General features: G+C 41.2%; 1 protein-coding gene across 15 annotated transcripts in view; it reads left to right on the top strand.

The window, feature by feature from the left end:
• The window catches only part of CELF2 (CUGBP Elav-like family member 2), a 495,286-nt gene that overhangs the window by 228,501 nt on the left and 240,327 nt on the right, over window positions 1-26,458 (top strand). The window contains exon 1 of one of the 15 annotated variants that reach the window (XM_075909018.2): window positions 10,456-15,409. The exons of 13 other annotated variants lie outside the window; for them this stretch is intronic. Coding sequence is in view for 1 of the 2 variants with exons in the window: in XM_075908813.2 (XP_075764928.1) it covers window positions 18,050-18,072 (23 nt within the window). In the remaining variant the exon portion in view is untranslated. One more of the 15 variants, XM_075908813.2, reaches the window with a different exon arrangement.

Below are 26,458 nucleotides of genomic sequence, written 5' to 3' on the forward strand. Positions count from 1 at the left end.
CATTGTTTTTATAGATTTAAGGCCTACCGTTTTTTTTTTTTTTCAAAAGTGACTAAATTTTCAAAGTGTCTACATTTAAAAAAAAATGAAATTCTTTCGAATGGTCACGATATTTGAGAAAAAATTGTGCTCCTTCTCTCTAAAAATTAGGTGACAGTAAAGTTTTTTTAAACTACAGTCACACTCCTGGACCCCAAAGAAATAAATCAAAAGCTTTGAAGGCAAACCCCCACCCAACTCTTTATCCATCTCACTTTACTCTACAATCAGGCTGGCCCACTCAAAGCATTCAAAAATCATGAAACTTTTTAAAAACAAAATAATAGTTGGGTTCTTTTATTTCCCTTCTTCTTTCTGAACCTTTGGGTTACACCTGCTTCATGTTTTCAAGCTTATCTCTGCAAAAGTGGGTGATGCATTAATGCAATGGATGAGAGTGAGACAAGTATAAGGAGGAGACAGCACAGAGTGTTGTCCTCTAGTAGTCCTAGCTCCCTCTGGATGTGTGTTATATAATAATGGATTCTGTTTTCTTCAACACAGGAAATTATCACTGCTATACATAGTAAGAAACAATATAACCAGAGAAGAGCAGATCCTAGCTTCTGCGGCATAAGATAGGTGGGTGGAAGGGAATAGCTGCCAGAGATTTCAGTCAAGAAAAGAAGAGCCGCCTTGCAGTGACAAATGAAGTTAAGTTGCACCACTGGGGCTCCTGAGCTTTGTATGCAGAGTTCTGACCTTTATACAGGAAGTACCATTAGCAGAGGGGGAAGCTGAGTGCAACAGCTTGCCTGTGGTTTCTCTCTTTTTGCTCTTCCTGTCTTAGCTGCACAATCAGCTCTGCACAGCACTCTGTACAAATGACAAAAATGTTTTCAGTACAATTTTTGTGGGGGGGTTTTTGGGGGTGGGTGGGAGAAGACTCAGTTTTTCCAGCATATCTGCACAATGGTTATTTTTGCATCAAAACCTTGAAAATTAATAATTTCAAATAATTTTTTTTGTCCTGAATTCAAAATTTTAGATTTGTTATGCTTTAAAAGGACCTTTTGAGTAACTATGAACCCATTATCAAACAGACATTATCCCCTTTTGTAAATACTCTCTCACTCACACACACACACACACACACACACGTAGGTAACAGCTTTTTATGGAATTGGGTCAGTTTTTAAAAAGTCAAAAACTCAGCAACAACTTCTCAGTGTTTTCAGTGTTTGAATTTAATCTGATTTAATTTTTACCGTGGGTAATCAATCACTGTTTGCAGTAATGGCAGTAGTAGCCTTCAAAAATCTTGTCAATCCCCAAAAGTCATGAGATTAGCTTTAAAACCATGAGATTTTAAAAATAACACATTTGCTGTTCTTTGTATTTGGCTTCTCATTTCTTAGCCTCTATGATGGACTATATCTATTCTGCCTGCAGGCTCAGGAAATTCAGCACAGCCAGACAAGAGTACTGTTTCTGAAGAGTAGACATTAATATATTTTTCTTTTTTTCCCCCTCCATATTCCACCTCATACATGCTCAGCTGAAAACTGGAACCTACTGTACAAAGCAATAATCTGCACTCAAGCTCTGCTTTTAAAGACCTGAGCTAGGAGTAAAAAAAATTGCTAATTCATTCATTTTCAACAGGATTTCAATCTCAGATTTAGGTGTGTTGGGGTTTTGGTTGGTTTGGTTTGAATTTTCTTTTTCTAGAGGAGATTTTTGTAGCTCTTTTCCTGTTACTACAGTTGATCGTTGTGCTGAAATTAATTTGTCATTTGTTCTGATGAACCACCATTATCATACAATGTAAAAAGCATTAATATCTGTGCCCTTCACAAAATCATTCAAGGGAGCTTAAAAAATTAAATACCAAAGTCACATCAAAGACTTTTTCCAGATTCATATTTAAAAAGGGATACTACTTTTAAAACCTTAAGTGGAAACTGATGCCTTACTAGACAACCATAATTAACGAGAGTTTAGAAATCCATGAGACTTCAATCAGTTATGTGGGCCAGCCAGATAATCAGCAGTTTTTCATCTCAGGCCCCTTCTTAAGTAGAGTTAAATGTTCTTTGGGTGTCCTTGGTAGGACATTTGGTAAGTTCATCATTGTGGAGAAAAAGCTTCTCTGTTGCATTCCCATATCACCATCAGTTTTCTGATTGGATTATTGAATCCACAAATTTCTCACTTGTTCAAAGAGTTGGTCTGTGTCAGCCTTCAATATCCCCTTGAGTACCTGGAAGCATTTCACAATTTCTCCTTTAAAACAGTCTCTTCTGCAGGGAGATCAGTCCCAGTTTTCCACACAAGCTAATTTTTTAGCCCGGTTTATAATATCTAGTGTTTTCCTGTGGACAATCCCCCCCCTCCCCTCCTAGCTGTTATCTGCTGGATCAGGGTACTCTGCAGAGCTATGTTTAATTGCCTTTTGGAAATTCAAACAGATTGTTTCCCTTACTTTGCGTGTCTGCTTTCTGTGTTGTCACAAACAATTCCACCAGATTTGTTCAATGTGACTTTTTTTTACCTTTTGTGAAACCAAGTCACATAGTTATTACGAGCTCTCGTTTCTCTGCGTGTGCCAGGCCCTCTTTGTACTAAGATGGAGGTATAATATCCAGCTCAGGTAAATATGCTTATGCTAGCCAAAAAGCTCAGGAGAACTGCAGCTGTGTGCTTGGCGTGATGGACTAGCTGTCCCAAATACCTAAGGTTTCAGACACTGCTATTTTTTAGCACAGTCATATGAACAAAGCTGCTGCCTGTGCCTCTGCCCAAACTGGAAATTATACCTTCAGCTTCAGTGTAGACGAGCTGGATAGGTATGCCTTCGTGACGGGGGGGGGGGGGGGGCTAGAGTATGTTCTTAACTCAGATTTGCTAACTCACATTAAAGTAACAGTGGAGACACAACAACTCAGCTTTTAACTCAAGTGAGTGGCTAGGGTTAAAACCTCTTAGGGGAGCCTTGCGTTGAATTCGAGCTGCGAATGTGAGTTAAAAGCCAAGTTCATTGGTATTTTATCCCAAGTTCACTAGTCTGAGTTAAGAACACACTGGATTCTGGCCCCACATCTGCAAATATCTTCCGTGTTTTGCAACTTGAAGCACACAAGTAGGCTCTTTGACTGAATTGGCCCATCTAGTATTTTCTTTCTCACTAAAAAGACTAACCAGACTGTAACTTCCTAGCTTCCTCCCCACAGACACCTGTTTTTGTGATTCTTCCAAGAAGACTTAGTTATCTCCCTTTCATCTCATCATTAGTCACATGTTCTGTACTCGCTGACTTAGGTGCTTTTTTCTGCACATGGTTCTGCTAAATGGCTTTAGTGCTGTCCAATATGACTCAGCTGGTCATATTTTATGATCTCCTGGTTATGCTGCAGAAATTGTACAGCTGTGCAACTTGCTCTGTCTTTAGAGATTTAAAGTAAAAAAGCATCATTAAGCTGGAACCTCGGCTTTTTCTAAAGGGAAAACAGGTAGGCTTTGAGCCCTTTCCCTTGTGAGGCTAGCCGCAAGACAAGAGCATGCCTCCATGTAAATGATGAGTAGTCCCGGGCATCTTAGAGACTAACAAAAATATATAGAATCATGAGCTTTTGTGGATAAAACCCACTTTATAAAGTTATACTCCATGTATACAACTCGTGAGAATGAAGAGGAGCAAGCAGCAGGTTCCAGCTTTGGAGCAAGAAACCGGGAAGGGCCAAATTAAAAATATATAGAATCATGAGCTTTTGTGGATAAAACCCACTTTATAAAGTTACACTCCATGTATACAACTCATGAGAATGGAGAGGAGCAAGCAGCAGGTTCCAGCTTTGGAGCAAGAAACCGGGAAGGGCCAAATTACCTCCCCACTTCTGTGCAAGACACAGAGCTTCATCCACCTCCTATTGAAGTCAAGAAAGGGGCCTTTGCATTGATTTCAATATGATTTAGGGCAAACTAATATACTTGCTGTCATTCCTTTACACAGCAAGGGTATGTCTACACTAGCCCCCTAGTTCAAACTAGGAAGACTAATGTAGACATTCAAAGTTGCAAATCAAGCCCGGGATTTAAATATCCTGTGCTTGATTTGCATCTTCCCGTTCGGTCATCATTTTTTGAAATGTACAAGTCCGGACTAACTGCCTGCGTCTACACGCAGCAAGGACCTGGTATTTTGAATTAAAGCCCTAAAACTCCTGCAAGGAGGTTTAACAGGTAGTTCGATTTAGGGGCTTTAATAGAAAAGGGGTGAATTTAGGGGCAAATAAAGAAAAGTTATTTATTAGTTCCCATTATAGAAGAACTAGAGGACACCAAATGAAGTTAATGGGTAGCAGATTTAAAACTAATAAACGAAAGTTCTTCTTCACATCGCGTGTAGTCAACCTATGGAACTCCTTGCCAGAGGAGGCTGTGAAGGCTAGGACTATAAAAGAGTTTAAAGAAAAGCTAGATAATTTCATGGATGTTAGGTCCATAAAAGGATATTAGCCAGGGAATAGAAATGGTGTCCCTGGCCTCTGTTTGTCAGAGGCTGGAGAGAGATGGCAGGAGACAAATCACTTGATCATTGTCTTCGGTCCACCCTCTATGGGGCGCCTGGTGCTGGCCACTCTCAGCAGACAGGCTCCTGGGCTAGATGGACCTTTGGTCTGACCCAGTACGGCCGTTCTTATGTTCTTATGAGGTTTAACAGTTTTCAGGTACCCGAAAATTATTAAATTGGTTTAAAACCAAGAGATAGTTTTTAAATAGGTTATAGGGTCTCCTTCTGTGCCTTAGAGAAAGGGAATATAGATGTTGAACATTTCTTTGGGCAATAGAACTTCCCCCTCTGATCTATTTTAAAAACAAATAGTAGTCCTGTGGCATCGTAGAGACTAACAAATACATATATACTATAGTATATAGTATCATTAGCTTTCATCCCACTTGATGGGATGATGAGCTGGAGTGGAAATAACAGAAATCAAGTTCATTGTTTAAAAAACAAAAAAAAGTACAGGTCATTGTAGGACTGGTGCTAATGAGGCTAATTGAAGGGCCTGGAAGTATCCCTGTACTTAGCTTTTGATGTAAATGAGGTGTTAAATACAGGGAAGGCTCGCTTTATAATACAACATTCTTAATGTCTTTGTTCAAGCCCACCTTCCCAAGCATTTAACATTTAAATCTTGGCTTTGGTATGATTTGCGGGTATTGCCTTGGGGAAGTCTTAATGGCCCTGCCTCAGTCTCCCCAGCTGTAAAGAGGAGATAGTGCTTATAGTTGCCTACCTCCCAGGATTAGAAAGCATTTCCCAGACTATATTTAAACTTAGTGTTGTAGCACGGGTTGGTATTATTATTAATAATTAACTAACAATCGATCCTGCCATCATACTATCCCAGGCCCGCTGCTGGGGCATGTGAAGGGAGCAGTTGTTCCAGGGCCCAGTGATTGAAAGGGGTTTGTGGCAGCAGCTGGAGCCCCAGACCCCTTTGAATTCCTGCGGGAGTACCGCACAGGGCGCTCAGTGCAGCTCTGAGGGCTGGAGGAGGCATTCTGTGGTCCAGGCAGCACCGATGGATGGCTGCCTCGGCCCTGTCCCTCGACCCGAGGCCTGTCCCTTCTAGTGGTGCAGAGATGGACACACACGTGCACACACCCTTGCTCCCACACCTTGTCCCAGGGTCTGGGGTGGCCGTGGGCCCTGCTGTACTGTCCTTTCCATCATCCCTCTAACCCAATACATGAGTTTTTTAAAAAAATACAAGTTTTGTAGCAAGTACACAAGGTTATTCAATCTCGGCAGTGTCTTACTGGGATAGCATAGTTCATAGTCATGTGGCCCCATGAAGCTAACAATCACATCAAGTGTTGGCCTCTTGATTTGATGCTTGCACATCTCCTCCCGACAGAGAGATGTTTACAGTTTCCACTGTCTTATTGCCGGCCTTTACTAGCCATGAGAGTCATGAGGCCAACACACAGAAGAGAAGTTTAGTATTTAGGACTGGAGCAAAAATAATAACGTTTTGAAAATCTTCCAATATCTGCCCTCAATTTACCCACTTAAGAGATTCAAATGAGTATTCAAATATCTGTGTGTTCCTCAGAACCAAACCTGTGAGCTCTCTGAGATCCTTCCAGAGTTAAAAATCAGACCTGATAAAAAGTAAAATGGAGTGTTTCTAAATATGAGAAGACCAAATGGGTGAATATCAGAAAATGTTAATAAGCTGTGAGCATTAACCTAAAGTTAAGGAATTATAAAGGTATGAAGAGGGGAAAGATGAAGGACTGCTAAACCAAGGCTAAAGTAAAGGTTAATAGGTGATGTCTCTTAAAGTTTTAGAACAGATCAAGCAGTGAGGAGAGTTGGGGAGACTATTACAAAAAGTAAAATACGGTTGTGCTATCAATGTGGTCTAGGCAAAGGTAGGTAAGTGAAGATGAAAAACACAAGAGGCCTGATTCATCATTGTGTTTCTCCAATTGTCAATGAAGTTGGTTTTATATTGGAATATCACTTAAATGTCTCCATTTTGATGAAGGTCACGTTGCCTGCCTATGACTACATCTAGACTACATTGCTTTTCCGGGATACCTTCAGTCCAAAACATTTTTGAGAAAGTGGATGCGCTCTTTCGCCATCCCTGTAAATCTCGTTCTTCGAGGCATAAGGGATGTGTTGAAAGAGCACTTTTTTCTGAAATTTGGCACCGTGTAGATGTGCCAAATTTCAGAAAAGGCTTTTTCAAAAGTAAATCGGAAAATGGCACAATTTGCATACCACAAATTGTGTTTCTTTTTCCAATTTAACTCTGCAGTCTAGACATAGGCTATGTGCTGGTGTAAGATATACCCCAGGCCCTAAGGACTTTACAATCTAAATACAAATGAAGTCGCACCAGAGTAAAAATAACATAATGCAGAAGTGAAGCAGAGCCAAGAATGAGAGGCTCTATGAAAATTGTGTGAGATGCATAGGCCCCACTCCAAAAGATGATAACGTCTGCCTTTTTAATTCGAATACAATGTAATGAAATTACAAGACTTTTACAACTGATCAGCCACAACTGAGTCTGCACTCTAGTGTTTAGGAATCAGCCAAGCCAAGCAAACCATGGTATCATCTGCATAGTTGTGAAAATACAAGCCACGGTGCTGAAAAAAATCACTCAGTGGAAAAGCATGCAACCACTGAAGAATGTCAGATCTAGACCAGAACTGAGTGGCCCACCAGAGTGCAAATTATGTGGGTCAAATGCAAATGTGCTAGTAAAATGAAGATGAGTGTGCTGACCAGAAGAAAGTCAATTGCGCCTAAAGCTATGCCAGAGAACTCCAAACTGTGTTTGTAATTGGAGTGAAGTGAATTCCAAATCCACTACTCTATTATGTTACCCCCAGTATAATCTCTTGCCAAAGAAAACTGTAATTTTAAAGACTTCCTTGAAATGCAGCCAGGTAATTACCTTCAAGAAATTTACATTTCGCTAAGTGTTAATCTAGAGAGAGGAAAAACACATTAAGTAGCATGATAAACATGGAACTCCTGTAAAGGAAACCTTAGGTGTGGTCTTGTGGGAGAGTTCACTGGAATAAGTCTCAGAGGGGGTAAACCTGTTAGTCTCTATCTGCATAACAGTGAGGAGTCCTGTGACCCCTTAAAAACTAACAGATTTATTTGGACACAAGCTTTTGTGGGTAAAACCCACTTCATCAAATGTATCTGCTGAAGTGGTTTTTACCCACAAACGCTTAGGCCCAAATAAATCAGTTAGTGTGTCTACACAGCCACCCTAGTTCGAACTAGGGTGGCAGTGTAGACATACCCTTAGTGTGTCTACACAGCAGGGCTTAACTAGAAATAAGCTATGCAAAATGAGCTATGCCGATTGCGTAGCTTATTTAGAAATAGGGAGCGTCTACACAGCACTTATTTTAAAATACAGCACTCTTCCTCCAACTTCCCTTACGCCTTGTCCTACGAGAGTTACAAGAGTCGGAGTAAGAAGTCCTCCAGCTTGACAGTCTTTTGATATTATTTTGAAATAACTGCCTGCTGTGTAGATGCAGACTGTTATTTTGAAATAAAGTTGCTGTGTAGATGTACCCTTAGTCTTTAAGGTGCTACAGAACTACTTCTAGTTATTGGAGTAAGTGTTAATCCAAGGAGAATGCTTCACCTTTGGTGGGTGCCCTCAGTGCATACATTTGAGACCATATACCTTGAAATACGGTTCTGAATGGCTAGAAATTGGCTGTGGACTGCACGGGCCAAACATAACAGTGTTGATTGTCAGACCATTACTTGTGGTTTTTCAGCCATGAAAAAATAACCAACCTCTTAAGCAGAAATATTATCTTCAGATGCATTGGTTTATTTTACTTTGGCTACAGCTATAAAGTTATTTTATATATAATACATTCCATAAAAATCCCACATTTTCTGGTTTAAGAACATGGAAAAAATTAATCTGTGAAAAAGACAGCTTTCTGCTTTCAATTCCAGCAGTATACATAAGCACGGATTCTTTTTTTCATATCTGTTGATTGGTTTCCCATTGCAACTTTGATCAGCCATGCAAAAAAGATGGGACATTGTAAAAATTCTCTGAATGGTTTCAGGGGGTTAAATCATTTGTCTCTTTTTTTTTCATGCTAATACAACCCTTATTATGATTCCACAACCACCGGAGAGTTTGACATTATCACATTTAGCTGCTAATGTATAAATGCAACGCTAATGTACTAGAATTAAAATACTGTATACAGACTTACCCTTAGCTCAGCCATTAAAAATACATTAATGTTCTTCTTCTTGCAAATTGGCCCTTATATGTATAATTTATTCGGCAATATCTGTGTGTGTGTGTATCCCTGGAAAGTTAATATTCCTCCTTTTGAAGGCTTTTAGTTTAAAAATACAAAACGTGGCCTTTGTTGTTTTTTTAAGAACAGTGCAATTTAATGGTTAGAAAAAGGAAACTAGGACTTCTGGGTGTTGTCCTGGTTCTGCTACTTACTAGGACAAATTCTTTAATCTGTGTGGCATAATATACCCATCTAAAAATCAGTATATTTCCTTCATGTTGAGATTGAGACTTAATTGACAGATGTTTGTAACTGTTTTCAGAGCCTCATAGGAATTGCACTATGTAAGTGCAAAGTATTTGTTACAAATAAGAAAGAATGACACAATGTAGGGGAGAAAGAAATTAATCTATTTTCTGGGGAAGAGGGGAGGTTTAAATGTGTTTGAAGTAGGTGGGGGCATTCAATGACCAAAAAACTCCCATGTAACTGCTGCTTTCTCCACGCCCCTTAACCCAACCCCCCAATGCAGCATGGTTTTAAAGCCTTGAAAAGCAAACTCAGAGCTGAGAAGAACATTTTTTGGAACAGCAATAGGCATGTAGCAGCACTCTTCATGATAACAGCTGTCAGGACACAGGAGATGAAAATGCAGTGAAGTAGAGAGGCTATAGAAAAACTTGGCCTCAGGCAGAGTGCTTTCACTTCAGTAGTTTTAACTCTTTAAATGCTACACGGGACTTTCAAGGGAAAAACGAAATTCCTTTGTAGGTTGTCTTTTGAATATTAAAAACCTAAAAACACATTGTTTGTTTTTCATCCAGAGTGGATTAGGGCTCCGAAGTACAGATGTTGCATTTAGATAGATCAGCTTTTTATCTGATTAAGAACCATGTGTGTTTCTCCTGATGGGAATGACCACAGACATTTTAGTCAGTTGCAATTTCTCCTTTAGATATTCTAATTTATATTTAATCTCAGGCTACAATTTCATATGCTCTTTGCCCACTGATAGAAATGGATTTTGGCAAATTGGCAAAGATACATTTAATTGCCTCAAGAAATTGAAAATCTTAACCTTCGAAGTAGTAGGATCTAAACCAGACAAGTCTTGAAGTGCTCCCTGTTCATGGACTGCAGTTTATCTAATTCATTGTACTTGTGTCTTCACATGAGTGTGTGTCTCCGTGGCAACTATATGAACACAAAAATCAGACCAAGCGGACAGATTCTGATTCTAATTACAGGCAGTCCTCGGGTTACATGGATCCAACTTACATCGGATCCCTACTTACAAACGGGGTGAGGCAGCCCCGCACTAGCTGCTTCCCCCCAGCAGACCAGGCCTAGGCTTCTCGTGTCGTTGAGTCAATACTCAAACAGTTGCTTCCTCCTTCCCCATTGCTGCCTCTATCAGCAAGGTGGGGGAGGCAGGAGCCAGTGTAGAGAGGAACCAGCTTAAAAGCCAGTTCCCCCCAGCACTATCTCTGCAAGAGGTGGGGGAGGAGACAGAGGCGCAGCGGGGGACCAAGCGCGAGCTGGGAATCAGCTGTCCCAGCTCACACTCAGTCCCAGATGCTGCGCCTCTGCTTTTCAATTGTAGTAAGAGCCACCAGGCTCTATTTAAAAGGCAGAGCTGCAGCGGGGTTAGTTCCCAGGGTGGTGCAAGTGGGGACTGCTTAGTCCCGGCTTGCATCGCCCCACGGAGCCTACCCCGCTGCGGCTCTGAAGTTTATATATAGTAGGAGCTGCCTGGCTCTTACTACATTTAAAAGGGAGGCGCAGCGGGGGTAGCAAGCATCCCCCCCTTATTGATTAATTGAGTAGTCAATGGAAATTCCATTGGCTATTCGATTAGCTAGTTATCTGCATCTTAACATCCTTACTATGGTTCGGAACCAGTCAAGTCCCAAGGGTACCAGACTGGAGAGGTTCACCCTGCAGTAAGAATTCAGAGAATCAAACCCTATGTTGTTTCGAGAACAAAAGGAAAAAGAACAGGTCATTAGGAATACTGGTTGTGACGATGCATCGGGGAGCCCCCGACCCTGCAACTCCATCCGCAGCCAGATGTGACTCTGTCAGCCAGTAGAGTAGGAGGTTTTATTGGTTCTCAGGGACATAGGCTATGGTAGCAGAATACACTGAGAGTGGACAGCCTTATCCCTCCTGGGGGCTAGAGGTTCAAGGGCCCTGGAACCAGCCCCACCCCACCCCCTCCACGTTCTGGCTTTAGTTTGCCTTACTCATCTTCTTCCTGTAGACTGCCCCTTCTCCCAGCCACTGGTCACTCACTCCCCCTAGGCAGCCACACCCCTTCCTTTGTTCAAACTCCTTTCCCTGGCCAGGTGTGAAGCTGCTTGGCCATTGTCTGTGTGTCTTGGCTCAGGAGACCCCCATCCCCTGCTTGGCACTGCACAGACACAGACGCTCCCAAAGTCCCTGCATAGCAGCATAGGATCACAAAAGCAGACAGTACCCCCGCTACGTCAAAAGGTGTGATCAGCCTTTTGGATACAGGTCTCAAACTCTCAGCCTGAAGGCCATCCCCTGTCACAGTGATTGTACAACCTGGCCTGGGAGTCCCGGTGGGTCTGGGGAGGGCTGTTCATTACTATTTCCCAAGCCCTGTCCCTTCCTGCCACTACTCCGTGCTCTCCCCACCCATGGAGCCCCATCCCTGAGAATTCAGCTTTGGGGATCATTGTGGGGGAGCCTACCACCGGGCAGTAGCAGTCGTTGGGACCCCTGCATTCCCAGGGCAACAGAGCCATGGTGAAGTGGTGGGCACTCAGCAAGTGCATTCGCTCTGCTGCAATCTGCCAGACTACCCCCTCCAAGTGAACCCCAGAGCCTGCAGGGATGGGGTGCCATGGAGGGGAGGAGAGTAAGGGGACTGGCAAGAAGGTGTGGGGCTCAGGGAATAGTAATGAACAGCCCTCTCTGGACCCACGAGATTTCCAGGCTGGATTGTGCAACTGCTCTGGCTGGGGATGGCTCACGGGCCTACAGGTTGAGACCCTGCTTTAGGAGCAAGTAGTCTGAGAGAGCAGATCGTTTGTGTGGATTATTTCACATATTTGTTTCTGGTTATGTACACTGTTTGAACTTTAATTTACTTTTTTAATCTGATTTATTATTTGTAACTATTTTGCGAATACACCTACCGGTACCAAAGTCAAAGGGAGCTTTACCATTGCCTTCAGTGGTGCCAAGATTTCACTGTATATGTTAAGGCTGCCCTGGAAGTAATTAAATTGATATACAATTCTCTTGAAATAAATATCTGTTTTGTCTGGCCTTTTCTGAGGTTTGAAAGTCATCAGTGAACTTTGCTTTGTCCCTCCTTCCCATCTGTGCTTTGGATTTCTTTCCTTCATTTCTGAATTGTGAAAATTCAAGGTCCTATCCCAGATTCACATTGCTAAGAAGTATGGATAGTACAAAAAAGCCTGAAGTATCCCAACTTCTGACATTTGCCCCTAACTAGTCGTAACATGTCCAAGAATCTTCTTTAGGCATGTTAGAGAGAAATCATACTTTTTTATTTTGATTTTTTTACTTAATCCAAAGATAAAATTAATATTCTTATCCTTTCAAACTATTAACCATGCATTCTGTGTATTTACAGCCAACTCTTATTACCCAAGCTGTACTCCTCCCTAATATGGGTACAGCTAGACTACAAGAGTTTTTCCGGAATACTGAAAGTATCCCGGAAAAGCTCTACTGCGTCCAAGGATGCATTTGCTCTTCCAGAAAAACAAAACGGAAGAGCAAACACGCTCTTTCAGAAGCCCCTGTATTCCTCGTTCTACGAGGAATAAGTGGGCTTCCGAAAGAAGGTTTTTTTTCCAACATTTGGTGCAGTCTAGACGGGCCAAATGTCCGAAATGCCTCTTCCAACAAAAGGATTGAAAAAAGCAGCAGTGTAGCTGTATATTAGGATCGGTTTCTCAGCTAATGCTGAGCAGTGTAGCTTCAATTAAAGATCTGGTCCCTGGAAGTTTTTTTTTAAAGGAGGTTCACAGAAAAAGAAAAAATGAGCTATATTTGCTAAGCATATTATTTACAATGAGTAATTCAACCAGCTGTATTTGTAATAAACTTCACGGTAAGAAAAATATTTGTCTGTCTTGGTTATTTGGTTTCATTTATTTAGAATTCAGCTTTACATAGCTTGCAATTGTCAGTTGTCTCCTGATGGCAACAATTGAACAGATTTTAAATATTCAGCTGTTCAGAACATTCATCTGGGCAACATTTGATAACTGTGGTGAATAAGTTCTATAGAAAACCCTAAGATGCATAGTATTAGAAAATGATTAACTTTCTTGGGGCATGTTCTTTCCTATGGAATGCTGTTGAATTCAGTTGTATCGCGTAGATTGTAAGTTAAGGGTAGATTTTTGACCAACGGTATATTTAAAAAAACTTTTGACAGCATTACCTTGGTTCATATATTCCTGATTTTTGCAGAGAAACCCAAATGTTGCTGGCATTACTGTTCTGGCATATTTTACATCTGTGTTGTGATTATAAAGTTAAATAAGCAAATGAGTAGATAAACAGTTCATGAACCATATGTGGAAGTTTCCCTAAAGGCTTGACTCTTTCAAACAAATCACTGAGAAGCGTGACTCAGGAGATTAAGAATGAAACGCAGGGGCTTTCAGTTATTTCTGTTGCCATTTCCAATATAGCTTGGGTTGGTAGTGATTTAAAGTGTTGCTGGTGGATGGCTGTTCAGTGGAGTGTGTGAAATAAGTTGGTGGCAGGCCCGCTGATGGGGGCTGAGGGTGGTATCTGCCCCGGTGCTAAGTGATTCAAAAGAGCTCACAGCTCTGGACGCTGCTGCTGCTTTACCACTGGAGTGCTGTGCTGTGCGCTTCATGTGGCTCTGAGGAAGGGGGGAGGGTGCACCATGCTTGGATCAAGGTTCCCTCTAAGCTGTGTGACAGCATGGCCCCACAGCTGCTTGCTTAACCCCACCCAGGGGCTCAGGCTGCTGCACAAGGAGTTGCCTGGCTGCGGGAGGGGCACTTCTAGGGTTGCCAGGTATCCGGTTTTGAACCGGACAGGTCAGTATTTGAGCTTTCTGTTTGGGAAACAAATTGAGAAAATATAAATGAGAAAATATAAATGTCCGGTATTTTCAAAATAAGATGTCATGTCGATTGTGATGCAATGTCAAGTGTGTCCAGTATTTTTGTTGAAACCATCTGGCAACCCTAGGCACTTCTCCTTCAGCTACAGCAGCCACTCCCTGCCGAAGACAGAGGAGTGAGTCTCTCCCAGCTGGTAGGCAGGGCAATGGCTGCCTTGACCCCACCTATTCTGATTGAGGCCCCGACTGCTTCCAGGAGCATGGAGCTGCCCTCACACATGGCCCAACAAGGCTGTCAGCTCCCCGTTTGTGATTGCTTTGGTCAGTGCACAACACAACCACAATCACATCTGGCACACATCTCAGCAGATAGGCCGAGAACTGGATAGCCTGTGGAAATAAATTGTTCTTTCACTCCGCCAGGTGAAGCTGTTATGTTGGTGGGGGGACATGAGGCACATTTATACTGTACAGCTGCTGGTGGCCTTTGAGTTGTGACTAACAGAGTCGTCACTCCCACTCTTTACACTTACATTAAATACAGTTAGAAAATAAAAATGTTTATATATGAACTTCTGCTAACATCTCTTTTGGCACTGTTTGTCCAAAGCAAAGCCTAATGATCACAGCTTCCCATATATTTTCTTTTTCCTCAGCCAAATATATAAAATCTCGATATCTAGAACACGAATGCCAAGGCTAAAACTTGCGTTCCATTAGAAGACAGCACGTCACCGGCCTATACATCAGTTAATTCACGAGATAATGTGATCTGCAGTTATAGAGATAAATCAGTTGATTGAGTTGGGTTGTCTGCATACTATAAACTCTCTGGTGAGTGTGAAATCATCTAAAATGAAATGACACTGCACATTATGGAGAGAGTTTTGAGATCCAGTATCCATTTCTGTAATATTTCTTTTATGAGATGTGTGTATATGTTGTTCATAGATTATCCTTGTAATCATTTAATGCTTAATTTTATTAGCTTGAAGTATTTGGATACCAAATGAAATAGCAATTACAAGATTATTTATTTAAGGTTTCCTCTCAGTTCAGAGCTTAGCTACCTAAGAGGAGATAGACCTTGCACGGTATTTACCACTTCCTTCCCGACAGATTTTGGAGCTTTTTCATTGTTGAATTTAGTTGTGCATATAAATGCATATAAATGTCTGTAACTCAGAAGCTAATTAATATTTTTAAATTACAGGTAATTGCATTTGTTTAGTGAACTAAGGGATAGTTGTCCCCTTCTTCCCTAATTTAATCTGATAGGTTTATAAAAACAATAAACTCAAAGCATTTTATGCACTGGGGGGAGAAAAGTTTACCAATGAGCAGGTGGTTTACTAAAATGATCAAATGACACTTTTCATATCACTAAGCCACAAAGCAAGCTCAGAGAAAGGTTGAAGGTCTGATGTGAACCTATACCAGGAAGCTCATAAGGAAAAAAGGTGCAGAGAAGCAGCGATCGGATAGGATTGTGAGGTATTTTAACAATTTTCTTATCTGACACATTGTCTTGAAATATATTTTCATAGAAATGATCTGAAGGTCTGATCCTTTGGGGAGCTAAGGGCCCTTTCAAACACTGTTAGGAATCACTGTGCCGTGCCAGATCAAGCCAGAGGTACAGTTCCTCTGAAATTCAGCCACGCTGAATAACACACATAATTGGAAGAGAGAAAGCGACATTTTGTACAGAGCTTATGGGTGAATGCCTATGTTCCAAAAAGTGTCATGTGACTTTTCACATCCTCAAAGAGGAGAACTGTACTTTATAAGGTCTTTTCTGTTACCAGATGAAAGTGCATTTAAAAGACAGATATGCATATTCATATGATCTTCCTTTTCCTTTTTTATTTCCCCCCTGCTTTTTGGTGGTAATTTGCTTGTCTTGTTTTTAATTGCATGTTGCCACAGTGACAATCTACTGGCGGGGGCAGAGGGAGAAGACTAATAAAAAAGCTAGGGAATAAGAGTTCAGACTATGGTTCTCAAACTAGCCCACCTAATTGTGATTGTTTTGTACAGTGTATGGCATTTGTAAGAATTTTTTGTTTAAGGAACCAGACATGCTTCGTATATTGGAGGAATTAAACACTGTCAGTTTTAAAAAATTGCACATCTGTCTTAAAAAAAAAAAAAAGAAAGGAAAAAAAAAGATTGTGGTTACACATTGCACTTAAAATGACTAAAACTGAAAAAAGATTGGGGGGGGGAATGGTTTCACTTCTTTTTCACTTGGTTTACTTTTCATACATTCTATAGTCAGTTTTTATAATTTCTCATGTTGTTTTAGATGGGGCCTTTATGCAGGTTTTTCTCTCTCATCCTCTCCAATTGCTAACTGTAAACAAGAGATTATCAAGCCATAACAATTGCAGAAAGATTCATTTTTTTAAATTACCAATATTCCAAGCAAACTGACAAGATGGAGCCAAGACTCACTTACTGCAAATAACCTTGGAAGGATTTGATTTGTATTGGTAAATTCTGATAAATGTTGATTTCATCATAGGCACACACAAAGGGCGAAAATATTTCCTTTGGTGATAACTGACATTTTCAGATAGCCAGTGCTGCCCGAGAACTCAGAATATGATTTAAGGCTAACATTTTGACATCTGATATTGCTAGTTTTGTGCTTTGATGTTTACAAAGCTTAACTTTTTGAATCTCAAGTATCTTCTGTCATCAAATAATTGTCTGATGGTGCTACACTCATAATTTCTCACAAGTGTGAAAATTTAAATCGATAAAAATAAAAACACTTTAAATTTAAATTGGAAAAAAATGCTTCAGAATCAACATCAATATTATCCATTGAAATTATATAAAAAGTCAACTGCCAAAGCAAATTGTAAACTAATGTCTTTATCTTACCTATTTAACAGCATAAAATATGTAAAGGAAGAATATAAGGGAAGTGACATCATCTGCTTAGTGTTGGCTGCATATCAGTTTAAAATTAGGGAACATCTAATGGTATGTTCCTCCTCCTCCAAAAACAATTTTTTTTAAAAATCACTCAACCTAATCAAGTAGGAACGTAGAATTCTGCAAGGCTGAAATGGATGTTAATAAATGTTTGACCCTTTTTAAAAAAAACTGATTTATTTTCAGAACTTATTTCTGTGTCCTAGAAATATGTCCTGCATAATATTTTAATGAAATACTGTTCGTTTAATAGACCATCATGGTTAGTGCAAATGGAATGCAAACCTCTTATAGATAAGACCACGGTGGCTCTGAAGGAGCTTTTAAGCAGACTCTGTTGTGAAAATATACACACAATATTTATATCAAGCATTCCTGAATTTGCCTTTGGAGTCACTAATCTATTACAAAAATATGCAAATACACACTTATCAAAAGTGCACTATAAAAATGCTATGCAGCTAGTAGGAATGTACCTAGCACTAATTAGGTCTTAGCAAGAGCATATTGTCCAGTTTTGGGTACCACAATTCTAGAAAAATATGAACAAATTGGAGAGAGTCCAGAGTAGAACAATGAAAATTATATATGTTTTAGAAAATCTGACTCTTGAGGAAACATATTAAAAACCCAGGCATGTTTTAGTTTTGAGAAAAGAAGACTTATATTTAATAAGTCTTTAAATATGTGAAGGGCTGTTATGAAGAGTATTTGTTCTCCGCATTCATTGAAGAAGTAATGACTTAATTTGCAGCACAGGAGACAAATTTTGGTTTATTCGTGTGTTTGCATATTTTGTGTGGACCAGTCACCCTGTCATGTTTTGGAGCATACAGAACAGAAAATTGATAGCTGCATAATACAGGGAAGGAAAATGAGATTGGTATGCAATGTAAACCACTGAATACACTAAATCATATTAATCCACAGATACGGAGGGTGGGGGGAAGAAAGGAATCAATTTTGTACCTGTAGCCATTCTCCAGACTGAACAGTCACAAGGTTCTGGCTCACACTAAAAAACCTGAGCAGTGACACCAGCTGTGATTGGTTAGTTCTGCTGGTCAGTTAGAAGTGCTTTGAAATATATTCTGCTACATGAGGAAGGGATTGGTGCATTTGGCTGCATAGCAACATCACAGTGCATACGTTCCCTACAGATTAAATTTCTAATCAAGTGGCTGCTGAATGAACCTTCTAACAGGAGTGAGGTAAGATTTCTGCACAAGTTAAAACATTTCATTTAGACTGGTTTATCAGTCTTTAAAAAGCGATTGCAAATGCCGTTATTTACTGTCCACCTCTAAAGTTTCTCAGACATGCCGCTGAAAGCTAGAAAGTGTTCTGCAGTTTTAGCAGTAATCTGAATGCAACAGATACATATCTGCAAATTACAGATGTTGAAAAGGCTCAAACTCTGAAGGTGCTGTATGTTTCTTGTAATTGAAAGCAGGTGCCCTGGAGGAAGCCAGAAACTCTGTTTCACTTTATGGAGTATCCAGTGGCAATACAGGCAAAAAATACTTTCAAAGGCTTCATTCGTTAGGACTGTATATGGCCGATTAAAACATTTTTTTCTCTCTGTATCACAGTAGCTCTAAGAGGTGCTGATCAAGTCCTTGTTTTGTCAAGCATCATAGAAAAAGAGCAGTAGAGGCAATCCCTCCCATTAACATCTTAAAATCCAGGTCAATGACAAAATCCGGTGAGGGTATGAAGAATGGGGCAGAAGGTGAAAAAGACACCAGCAGTGTGTGTAGATTTGAATATTGATTCTAGTAGAGTCTTGCTCCTCCATCCATTTGGATTGTTCTTGCTAGATCAGTGGTGAGCAACCTGCGGCCCAAGGGTTCTATGTGTGACCCACACTGGCCCTGAAATTGTGGTCTTTATGCTTTGCTGCCAGAGCTGTTGCTTGGGTACAGCAAATTGAGGCAACCACTCTGGGCCCTATGCTGTGGGGCACCATACGCTTCGACATCACGGTGTCAGACGGGCTGAGGACTGTAGCTGTCTGCCTTGATCCAATGAGCTGGAGGCAGCATGATATGTCTGGCCCCGCCTCTGCCCAGTGGTTTATACCATTTCATATAACTGGGAGTCATGGGGCTTGATAGCCTGGATCAAGGGTTTCTGGCTGCTTCACAGAGAACTGGGCTCACCTGTGGCACCTGTGCACAGATCACATGGTCCCCACCTCCTCCCTCAGATCTTGGGCCCTATCTGGCCCAGGGTGGCCCTGGCAGGAAGGTGCTGCCCTGTGTGTCCACCCCAGCCCTGCCGTTATTCAAATGTGGAGAACAGACAGTGTGGGAGTCCCAGCCCACGTTGGGCAGAAGGCAGCATCTAGCAGACAGGCAACCGTCAACCATCAATGGGTGTGCCTTGCTCTATCACCCCCATAAGCATGTCCTTTGCCACATCCCCCCACCAACATCCCAGGGGGAGACCCTGCATGCTCCCTGCCCTATGGGGGGCATATAAGCTGTATTTTTCCCAGGCCCCACTCCACCTAGTGAAAACCCCGTTTTGCGGCAGTTGGATTTTTCAGAGGGTATGGGAAGGATTTGATTGGTTTTGAATAAACTGGTTTCACAAATATAGATTTTGTCAGGCCAGAGTGTCGACAAGTTAGAGAGGCATGAAAAATATGTTGGGACTCTAGTCAGGGACTCCTAATTTTGAATCTTGGCATTGTGTCTTCCCCAATGGCTTTGGGGATGTCATTTCACATCTCTGTGACTCTGCTTACTCCTCTGTGAAAGGAGGGTAACAGAGGGATGTTGTGATAATTGTTCAGCTGATGTTTGTGTAATGAAGTATGTGTAAATGATCGGGCCCAGCCAGTTCATTCACTCTTGTCTCTGGTCTATGGCAATAGCAAGTATTTGAGAAATCATAAAATAGTCAGGTTCCCCCCCCCCCCATCTTAAATTTTATTAATGTTTCTAGCCAGTGGTGCTGGAGATTGGAGGAGCTGGAATTCTATCTTAGTCTCTGTCACAGTCAGGTGACATCCTGAATCATAATAGCTAATTCTTACCAGACACAGCTGCTAGAAACATTCTTGGTTATAACATTTTCCATCTCTTTTATCCCGTGCAGTAGATAGTGTCTAATAGAATTTCACTATGTCACCAGTATAATTCTAGTCCTACTCCACCAAAAACACTTAAACCAAGTTCAGAAAGTGCTGACTCTTATAGTCACTTGACTCATAACTTTACAGCCTTTTACGTGCAGTCCTCCAAATGACTTTTTAAAAGGCAATCGTGCTTTTTTATAGGAGGGTGTATCTGCATTACTAGCCATTTTTTCTATTACATATGTAGTTGTGGTCAATATTTTCCAACAAAATATAACTCTGTTCCTACAGTTCAACAAGCATCTGTCAGAAAGATGAGAGCTTTCTTGTCTCTATTTCACATTTTGTACATGGAGCATAGATTTTCTTGGGAAAAATGAGATTTATTTGAATGCTTTTTAATCAATGGCCAAGATTTTCAAAATTAGAGGCATAAAGTTAGGTCCTTGCAGCCACATTTAAGCATCTTTAAAAAAGGGGGGTTGCTGAATTTTCAGTGGGAGCCACTGATTGCTCATCAATTCTGAAATCCCAACCCACTTTTTTAAGTGTTTTGGGGGCCTACCTTTGGCTACAATTTTTAGAAATAGCTGTCCAAGAACTTATTTTTGTTTCTATCATCTCTCACTATTTTCAAAGCACAAAAGAAGGCGCTGTTCTCCATGGTGATGTGGGGGGATGGGTCAGAGGGCTGGGGCAGTGCTGGCAGTCTGTGCAACAGCAGCTGCCACTGCCACCCCGCCATTCACTGGCAGTGGGGAAGATGCAGGCTGGGCGGTTCTATCCTGCACAGTGCTGCTTCTCGACAATTTGAGGAATGCTGGGAAAAGGCGGGCAGGAAAGGGTGGAGCATGCTTTGTGACTCGGTCAACACACTCAATCTCCCAGTGGTCTAATGTGAATAATACCTTCCAAGGGTACTGAGAGCCTGAATTTCTTCATGTTTATAAATTGCTTGGGATTCACTGGTGGAAGGCACTGCAAAAATTCAAAGTAGAAGTTCAGTGCCCACGTTTGTTCTTAAAATTGCAATTTTTTGGTATGTACAGCATAAAAGTTTAGAACAAAAGATGAAATTAGTAACAGTTGTCTGTGAACTATACTGTTTCATGTAAAACATTTGTAGGAGCACATCTCTAGAAGACATATTAACTAGAACTGTTTATCTTACAAATTTCCTCTTATTTTAATGTGAACGGCAAAGGGGGAAAAAGCTTTTAATTTTTATGGTTTGTAAATATATGTGTGATGATTGGCCTGCATATGTATTCCTGTTTCACATCTTGGCTGGCGAAACCCGCTGTACATAAAAAAAATTTTTTACGTGTTAATACAATTTACGTGTGTGAAGAACTAAATTATTATTTTATTAAGCACTGTTGAACAATCAACAGCCTTCAAGAGTTATCATGTAGCGGTATAGTCACTCTATAGCAACCATGGGCACTGACAGCTTCGTGGCCCCCTGGACAAGGTGGGGAGGCTGGCTGTGTGCCCCCAGAAGGGGGGGCCAGCTCAACGCTCCCGGAAGGGGTGGGTCCGACGATAGAAGGGGTGGGGCCGAGGACAGGCAGTCCCAATTTAAAGGGCGTGGTGCTCTGGTTGCCACCGCAGCTACTGTAGCAGCAGTGCCAGAACCCCGGCCTCTTTAAATTGCCAGGGCCTGGGGTATCTTCTGCCTTTGCCCTTCCCTCCCCTCTCCCCAGCCTCATCAGGCAACTCTGGACCTCTGTTGCTTACTTAGCAGCAAGCATGATATGCACAAAAATGCAACAGATCACAGACTCCCTTCTGCTAAGCTCAGGACCATGCAGTGAATCTATTGTCCTCTGAGTATTCCAGAATCACAAAGCAGTTTCTTTGCATTAAGGCCCTGATTCTGCAGTTGAAACCCTATAGGTGGCCTCTTGAGCCCCTGTTATATGCTCTCTAACCAGGCATCCATATAGATCCAGTTGCACAATCGAGACTGGTGGTTTGTTTGTTTTTTCTCAAAGTGCACCTCAAACTTTGGTTATCAAATTCCCAGTGAAGTCTAGTGACAGCTGGGCTGCCAAAGCCCTATGGGAAAATGTATTGGAAAGACTAGTGAAATTAAGTACTTTGTCTAAAGCATTTTAAACAGTGGGTTTTCCTCCACTTCCCCTGGGAGGTTATTCAAGTCAGAGGGCTTGTCTTCACTGCAACAGCTAGCATCAGTTAGCACGCTGAAGTTACTGCAGTCAAGCTAGCTGAACTAGAGTGAGAACAGCCATGCTTCAGAACAACCCTGAGTGATTTCATTAGCAGCAGGGTGATTGGATTAGCAGAGTTATTGGATTCACGGTTGATGAGTCCTTGTAACGTGAGCTGTCTCATCTCCACTGCATTAGTAGCTGGAGCATCAGCTTCCATGGATCTTCAACCCACTCCCGCAAGGGTATGTCTGCATTGTAGCTGGGCCTGTGACTCTGCTTCCTAGCTCAAGGAGACAGGCACGTTAGCTGTGCTTGAGCTATTGCACTAAAATTAGCAGTGTGAGTAATGGCTTGTGCTAGCCCCTGAGCTTGGATCCAGGCAGGCAGGCAAATCACTGGCTAATCACTGCCTGTGCTGCTTTGTCCACATTGCTGTTTAAACCCTCTGCCAGCTTTGTCCACATATTCACTCTGCTGATACCATTATTGGACCTAACCAAGTGAGTTATAAGATCAAGAACACATATTCCTGCTCATCCAGAAATATAATGTATGCTATCATGTGCTGAGAGTGTCTGTCTGCTCTGTACATTGGACAAACGTCTCAGATACTTCACCAAAGAATCAATGCCCACAAAACAAATATTAGAAAGGATCACAAAGAAAAAAGAGTTTCTTGCCATTTCAACCAGAAAGGGCATTGTCTCAATGACTTGATTACCTGCATCCTGCTTGAAAGATATTTTAACACCAGACTTGGAAGAGAATCCTCTGAACTGTCATTCATGCTTAAATTTGACACTTTACGCCTAGGTCTTAACAAAGACACTAATTTCCTTACCCATTATAAAGATAGCTTCCCTAATTATCAAATCTAATGTCATTAGCTCACAGACATTTACCTCCCTCCTTTCTCCCCCCCCCCCCCCCATCCCCCTTCTGTTCTGAAATCTGATTTGTCCTTTTCATATGTGTTCATTTTTTTATTGTATCCTTTGGTATATATGGTCATGCCAATTTTCTTCCACTATTTGATCTGAGGAAGTGGGTCTGGCCCATGAAAGCTCATCACCTAATAAACCATCTTTTTAGTCTTTAAAGTGCTACATAGTCCTGTTTTTTGTTTTAGCTCAAACAGGGTTAGTGCAAGTCCATGGCTTCCTTCTGCAGTGTAGACTAGGGATGTTACATATTGGTTAACTGAATAGTCGATTAACCTCATGAATTCTTATCAGTTAGTCAATTATTCTATAGTTCCCAAGGATGGGGCCGGAAGCCAGTGTGATCCATCCCCACTCCCGAGGAGCCCCCTGCTACTCCACGCTACTGTATCAGAGGTAGCAGTGTGGGGTGCCAGGTGGGAGCTGGTCTGCAAGGGGAGATAGTTTAAAAACAAGCTCCCCTCGTGGAATGGATGCCTGTCTCCCTGCGCTGCTGCCTCTGATACAGAAGCAGCAGCACAGGGTGGCAGCAGCTCCTGTCCAGAGGACGGGGGGTTGAGCTCCTGGACTCAACACAAGCTGGAACTGAACTGGGCTGCCTGCCTGGCTCCTAATGCAGAGCCACAGCAGAACAGGTCCCGAACCCAGCGTGATCCAGGACTGAGCTGGGATGCTGGCCAGCTTTCTAAAAAATGTACTGGCAGGTGATGGGGAGGGGAGAAATGTGTGTAGTCTTTAGCATTAACCTATAAGCTTTTGTTTATAGGTTAATTGACTACACTATTACATCCGTAGTGTATACACAACCTATTAGGCCCACGAACTCAAACTGAAAGCATCTCTTAAAGCAAGCTAGAGACTTGTGTGTGGACAGGACTGGAGTGAGCAGTGTAGCTGGAATTCTAAATCGAATTAACTGTGCTGTGAAAACATTTCCTTATAAATGTCAGTGTTGGGATTTTTTTTTCTGACGCCCAGTGTCAGGCATCAATCCTGCATCAATTTCTGCTGGTCTAATCCAATGAAATCAAAGAAACTCCATGAAGGTATATGATCTGTGCTAATGGATCCCAGTGCAGGATTAGTGCTTGTTTTCTTTTATTTAATTTTCTCCAAATATTCCTGATTATACCATTTTTTACCATACTGTACAAATCTGCTTAGGTTTATTGTTTTGGAGGGAGCAGCTATGTGTGTAGAAGAAACAACTGAGGACTTCTTGGGGAAGGGAGAATGGGACAATCTGTAATTACAATCAAGGTCTGAGGGTCACTTTGTAGTTATAGTCTAACTTCCTTTAATTATAAAACTTTATTTATTCTGATGCACCTTCTAAAAATGATTTCCACCTGTCATTTTGCTAGAGGATGGATATTTTTGCTCCAGTTTTGAAGCTAATCAGAAAAGGTATTCTAGAGAAAAAATGCAGAAATGAGGGTTCCTCCCTTTTCCCTTTAGAAAGATTGTCTGATGTCCTGTTAGAAAGTTTTTAACGGCCATGCCGTTAAAAAAATAAAAATGGAACTGGAAAAATTTCCCATCTATACATGATACAGAAGCATAAAAATTAGGTACAGCAATATTATATCATTTGTGTTCTGACAGAAGCACATTCTATAGTTCTTTAGTGAATGAATATGAGGGAGTGAGTGGAATAACAGATGAGAGAGAAGGTGGCCATCCATGAACATTGTGCAAGTTCTGTCGAGTTGAGGTGCTCTAGTCTGTCATCCATATAGTATGGAATGGAAATTGCAAGACTCATAAGTCCATCCCAAACCACTTTTTTCATATTTATTTCCTTATTTAAATGAATCTCACAAGACACATGAACAAATAACCATTAAGTGCAGGAGGGGATAACGGAAAAACAATAAAAGAATTTAGACTACATTGGAATGACATGAATTTCTCTGCTGACACAAATGGGCGCAGATGGTTCAATGAACCATATTTTATGCATTCCTATCAAACTTGCCAGACTCGTCCCATTCGGTAGGGGAACAAGTGTTTGGAGAGTCAAAAGAGGGAAAAGATTATCAGATACAAAATATTTGGGTATCAAGGCTGCGAAAATCCGAATCCAATTTCTTTCTCCTTGGCTTCATTGATTAATTGGTTGGTGTATTCGTTTGAAGTTTGGGGAGTAGTTTTGGAGTATATCTGAACTTCTGAGAAGTGCATCTTCTTTTTAAAAATGGATAGAATCCAGGAGTTAGTAAACTTCTTCAGCTGAGTTTTGGAAGCCAAACCTATAGAGTTTGTGAGTTTTGGAGCTGACTTGGCTGGGGGAAAGGCCTTGCAGAGTGTGTAGCTTCCAGGAGTTAACCAACTCAACATCTGAAATTATAAACTCTGCAGGAACTGTCCCACAAACTGCTTGGATTTAAAACACTTCCCTACTAGAGGCCCAGACTGCATCAATCTGTGTGTGCGTGTCTGTCTGTCTGTCTCTCTCTCTCTCTCTCTTCCCTTGACTGAGATAAAACTTTGCAATTTCTGAATGACTCTTATGGAGGTTAGAAGTTCCCACCATGAACTCCCGAAAGCCCCATGCCTACTGTTACAGAGCCTTCAACTCCATAGAGACAGTTATACACTTTCTCAGCTGCTTCAGAGGTTTGAAGCTTCAGAGCTACAGCTGTGAATCCTAAAAGCTCTGGAATCATTGCTGCTATGTATTTAAATACTTAACCAAATGTCTTAATCTATTACTCTAAATGTATTACTTTACTTCTCTGAGCTTTCAGGGCTTTATATCCTTAATATGTTCTTCAGTTATTAAAGGAAAGTTCTTCTTGCCTTTTCTCTATAGAAATGTCAATAATGTGCTGTTAAGAGTGAACTGCATCATGTTTGACCTACCAGGAGCCTTCTATTGTTTCAAGCACAGAATCTAAGGCCCATCTTGTCAGGGTGTTCAGGAAATTGAGCTTTGTGATTTATATGTTGAGGACAGGCATGTTAAAATATTGATCACCGGTCTCTAGCTAGAGTATGCATGCCATAACCTGGAGAGAAGGAAACATTTTCAATCCCTAATTGAGTGAAGGCTACAACATATGGCAGGGTGAAGTTTGAGATGCTGATTTTTGGCTAGTATAAAGCATATGGAGATGAGGTCCCAATCCTTATTTTCTAAATATGGGTGGCTTAGAATTTAAAGTCAGTCTTTGGAATTTCACGATTGTGAACCCCAGAGCATAAAAATTAGATGGGATTGTGGTAGTGGACAAGCGGATAGGGATAATGTTAATAATGGAACAAAAAGTAGGTATTTCCAGACTTTCTGATGTTTGTTTTTTATAGCATTTCAGCATCCAACTTATCTATTTTTAAAAATGTTGGGATTTTTTAATTAGTTGAAGTTCTGATACTGCTGATGGTAAATAAT

Source organism: Pelodiscus sinensis, chromosome 1, assembly GCF_052426305.1.
Source record: "Pelodiscus sinensis isolate ZL-2025 chromosome 1, ASM5242630v1, whole genome shotgun sequence".
Taxonomy (NCBI): domain Eukaryota; kingdom Metazoa; phylum Chordata; order Testudines; family Trionychidae; genus Pelodiscus; species Pelodiscus sinensis.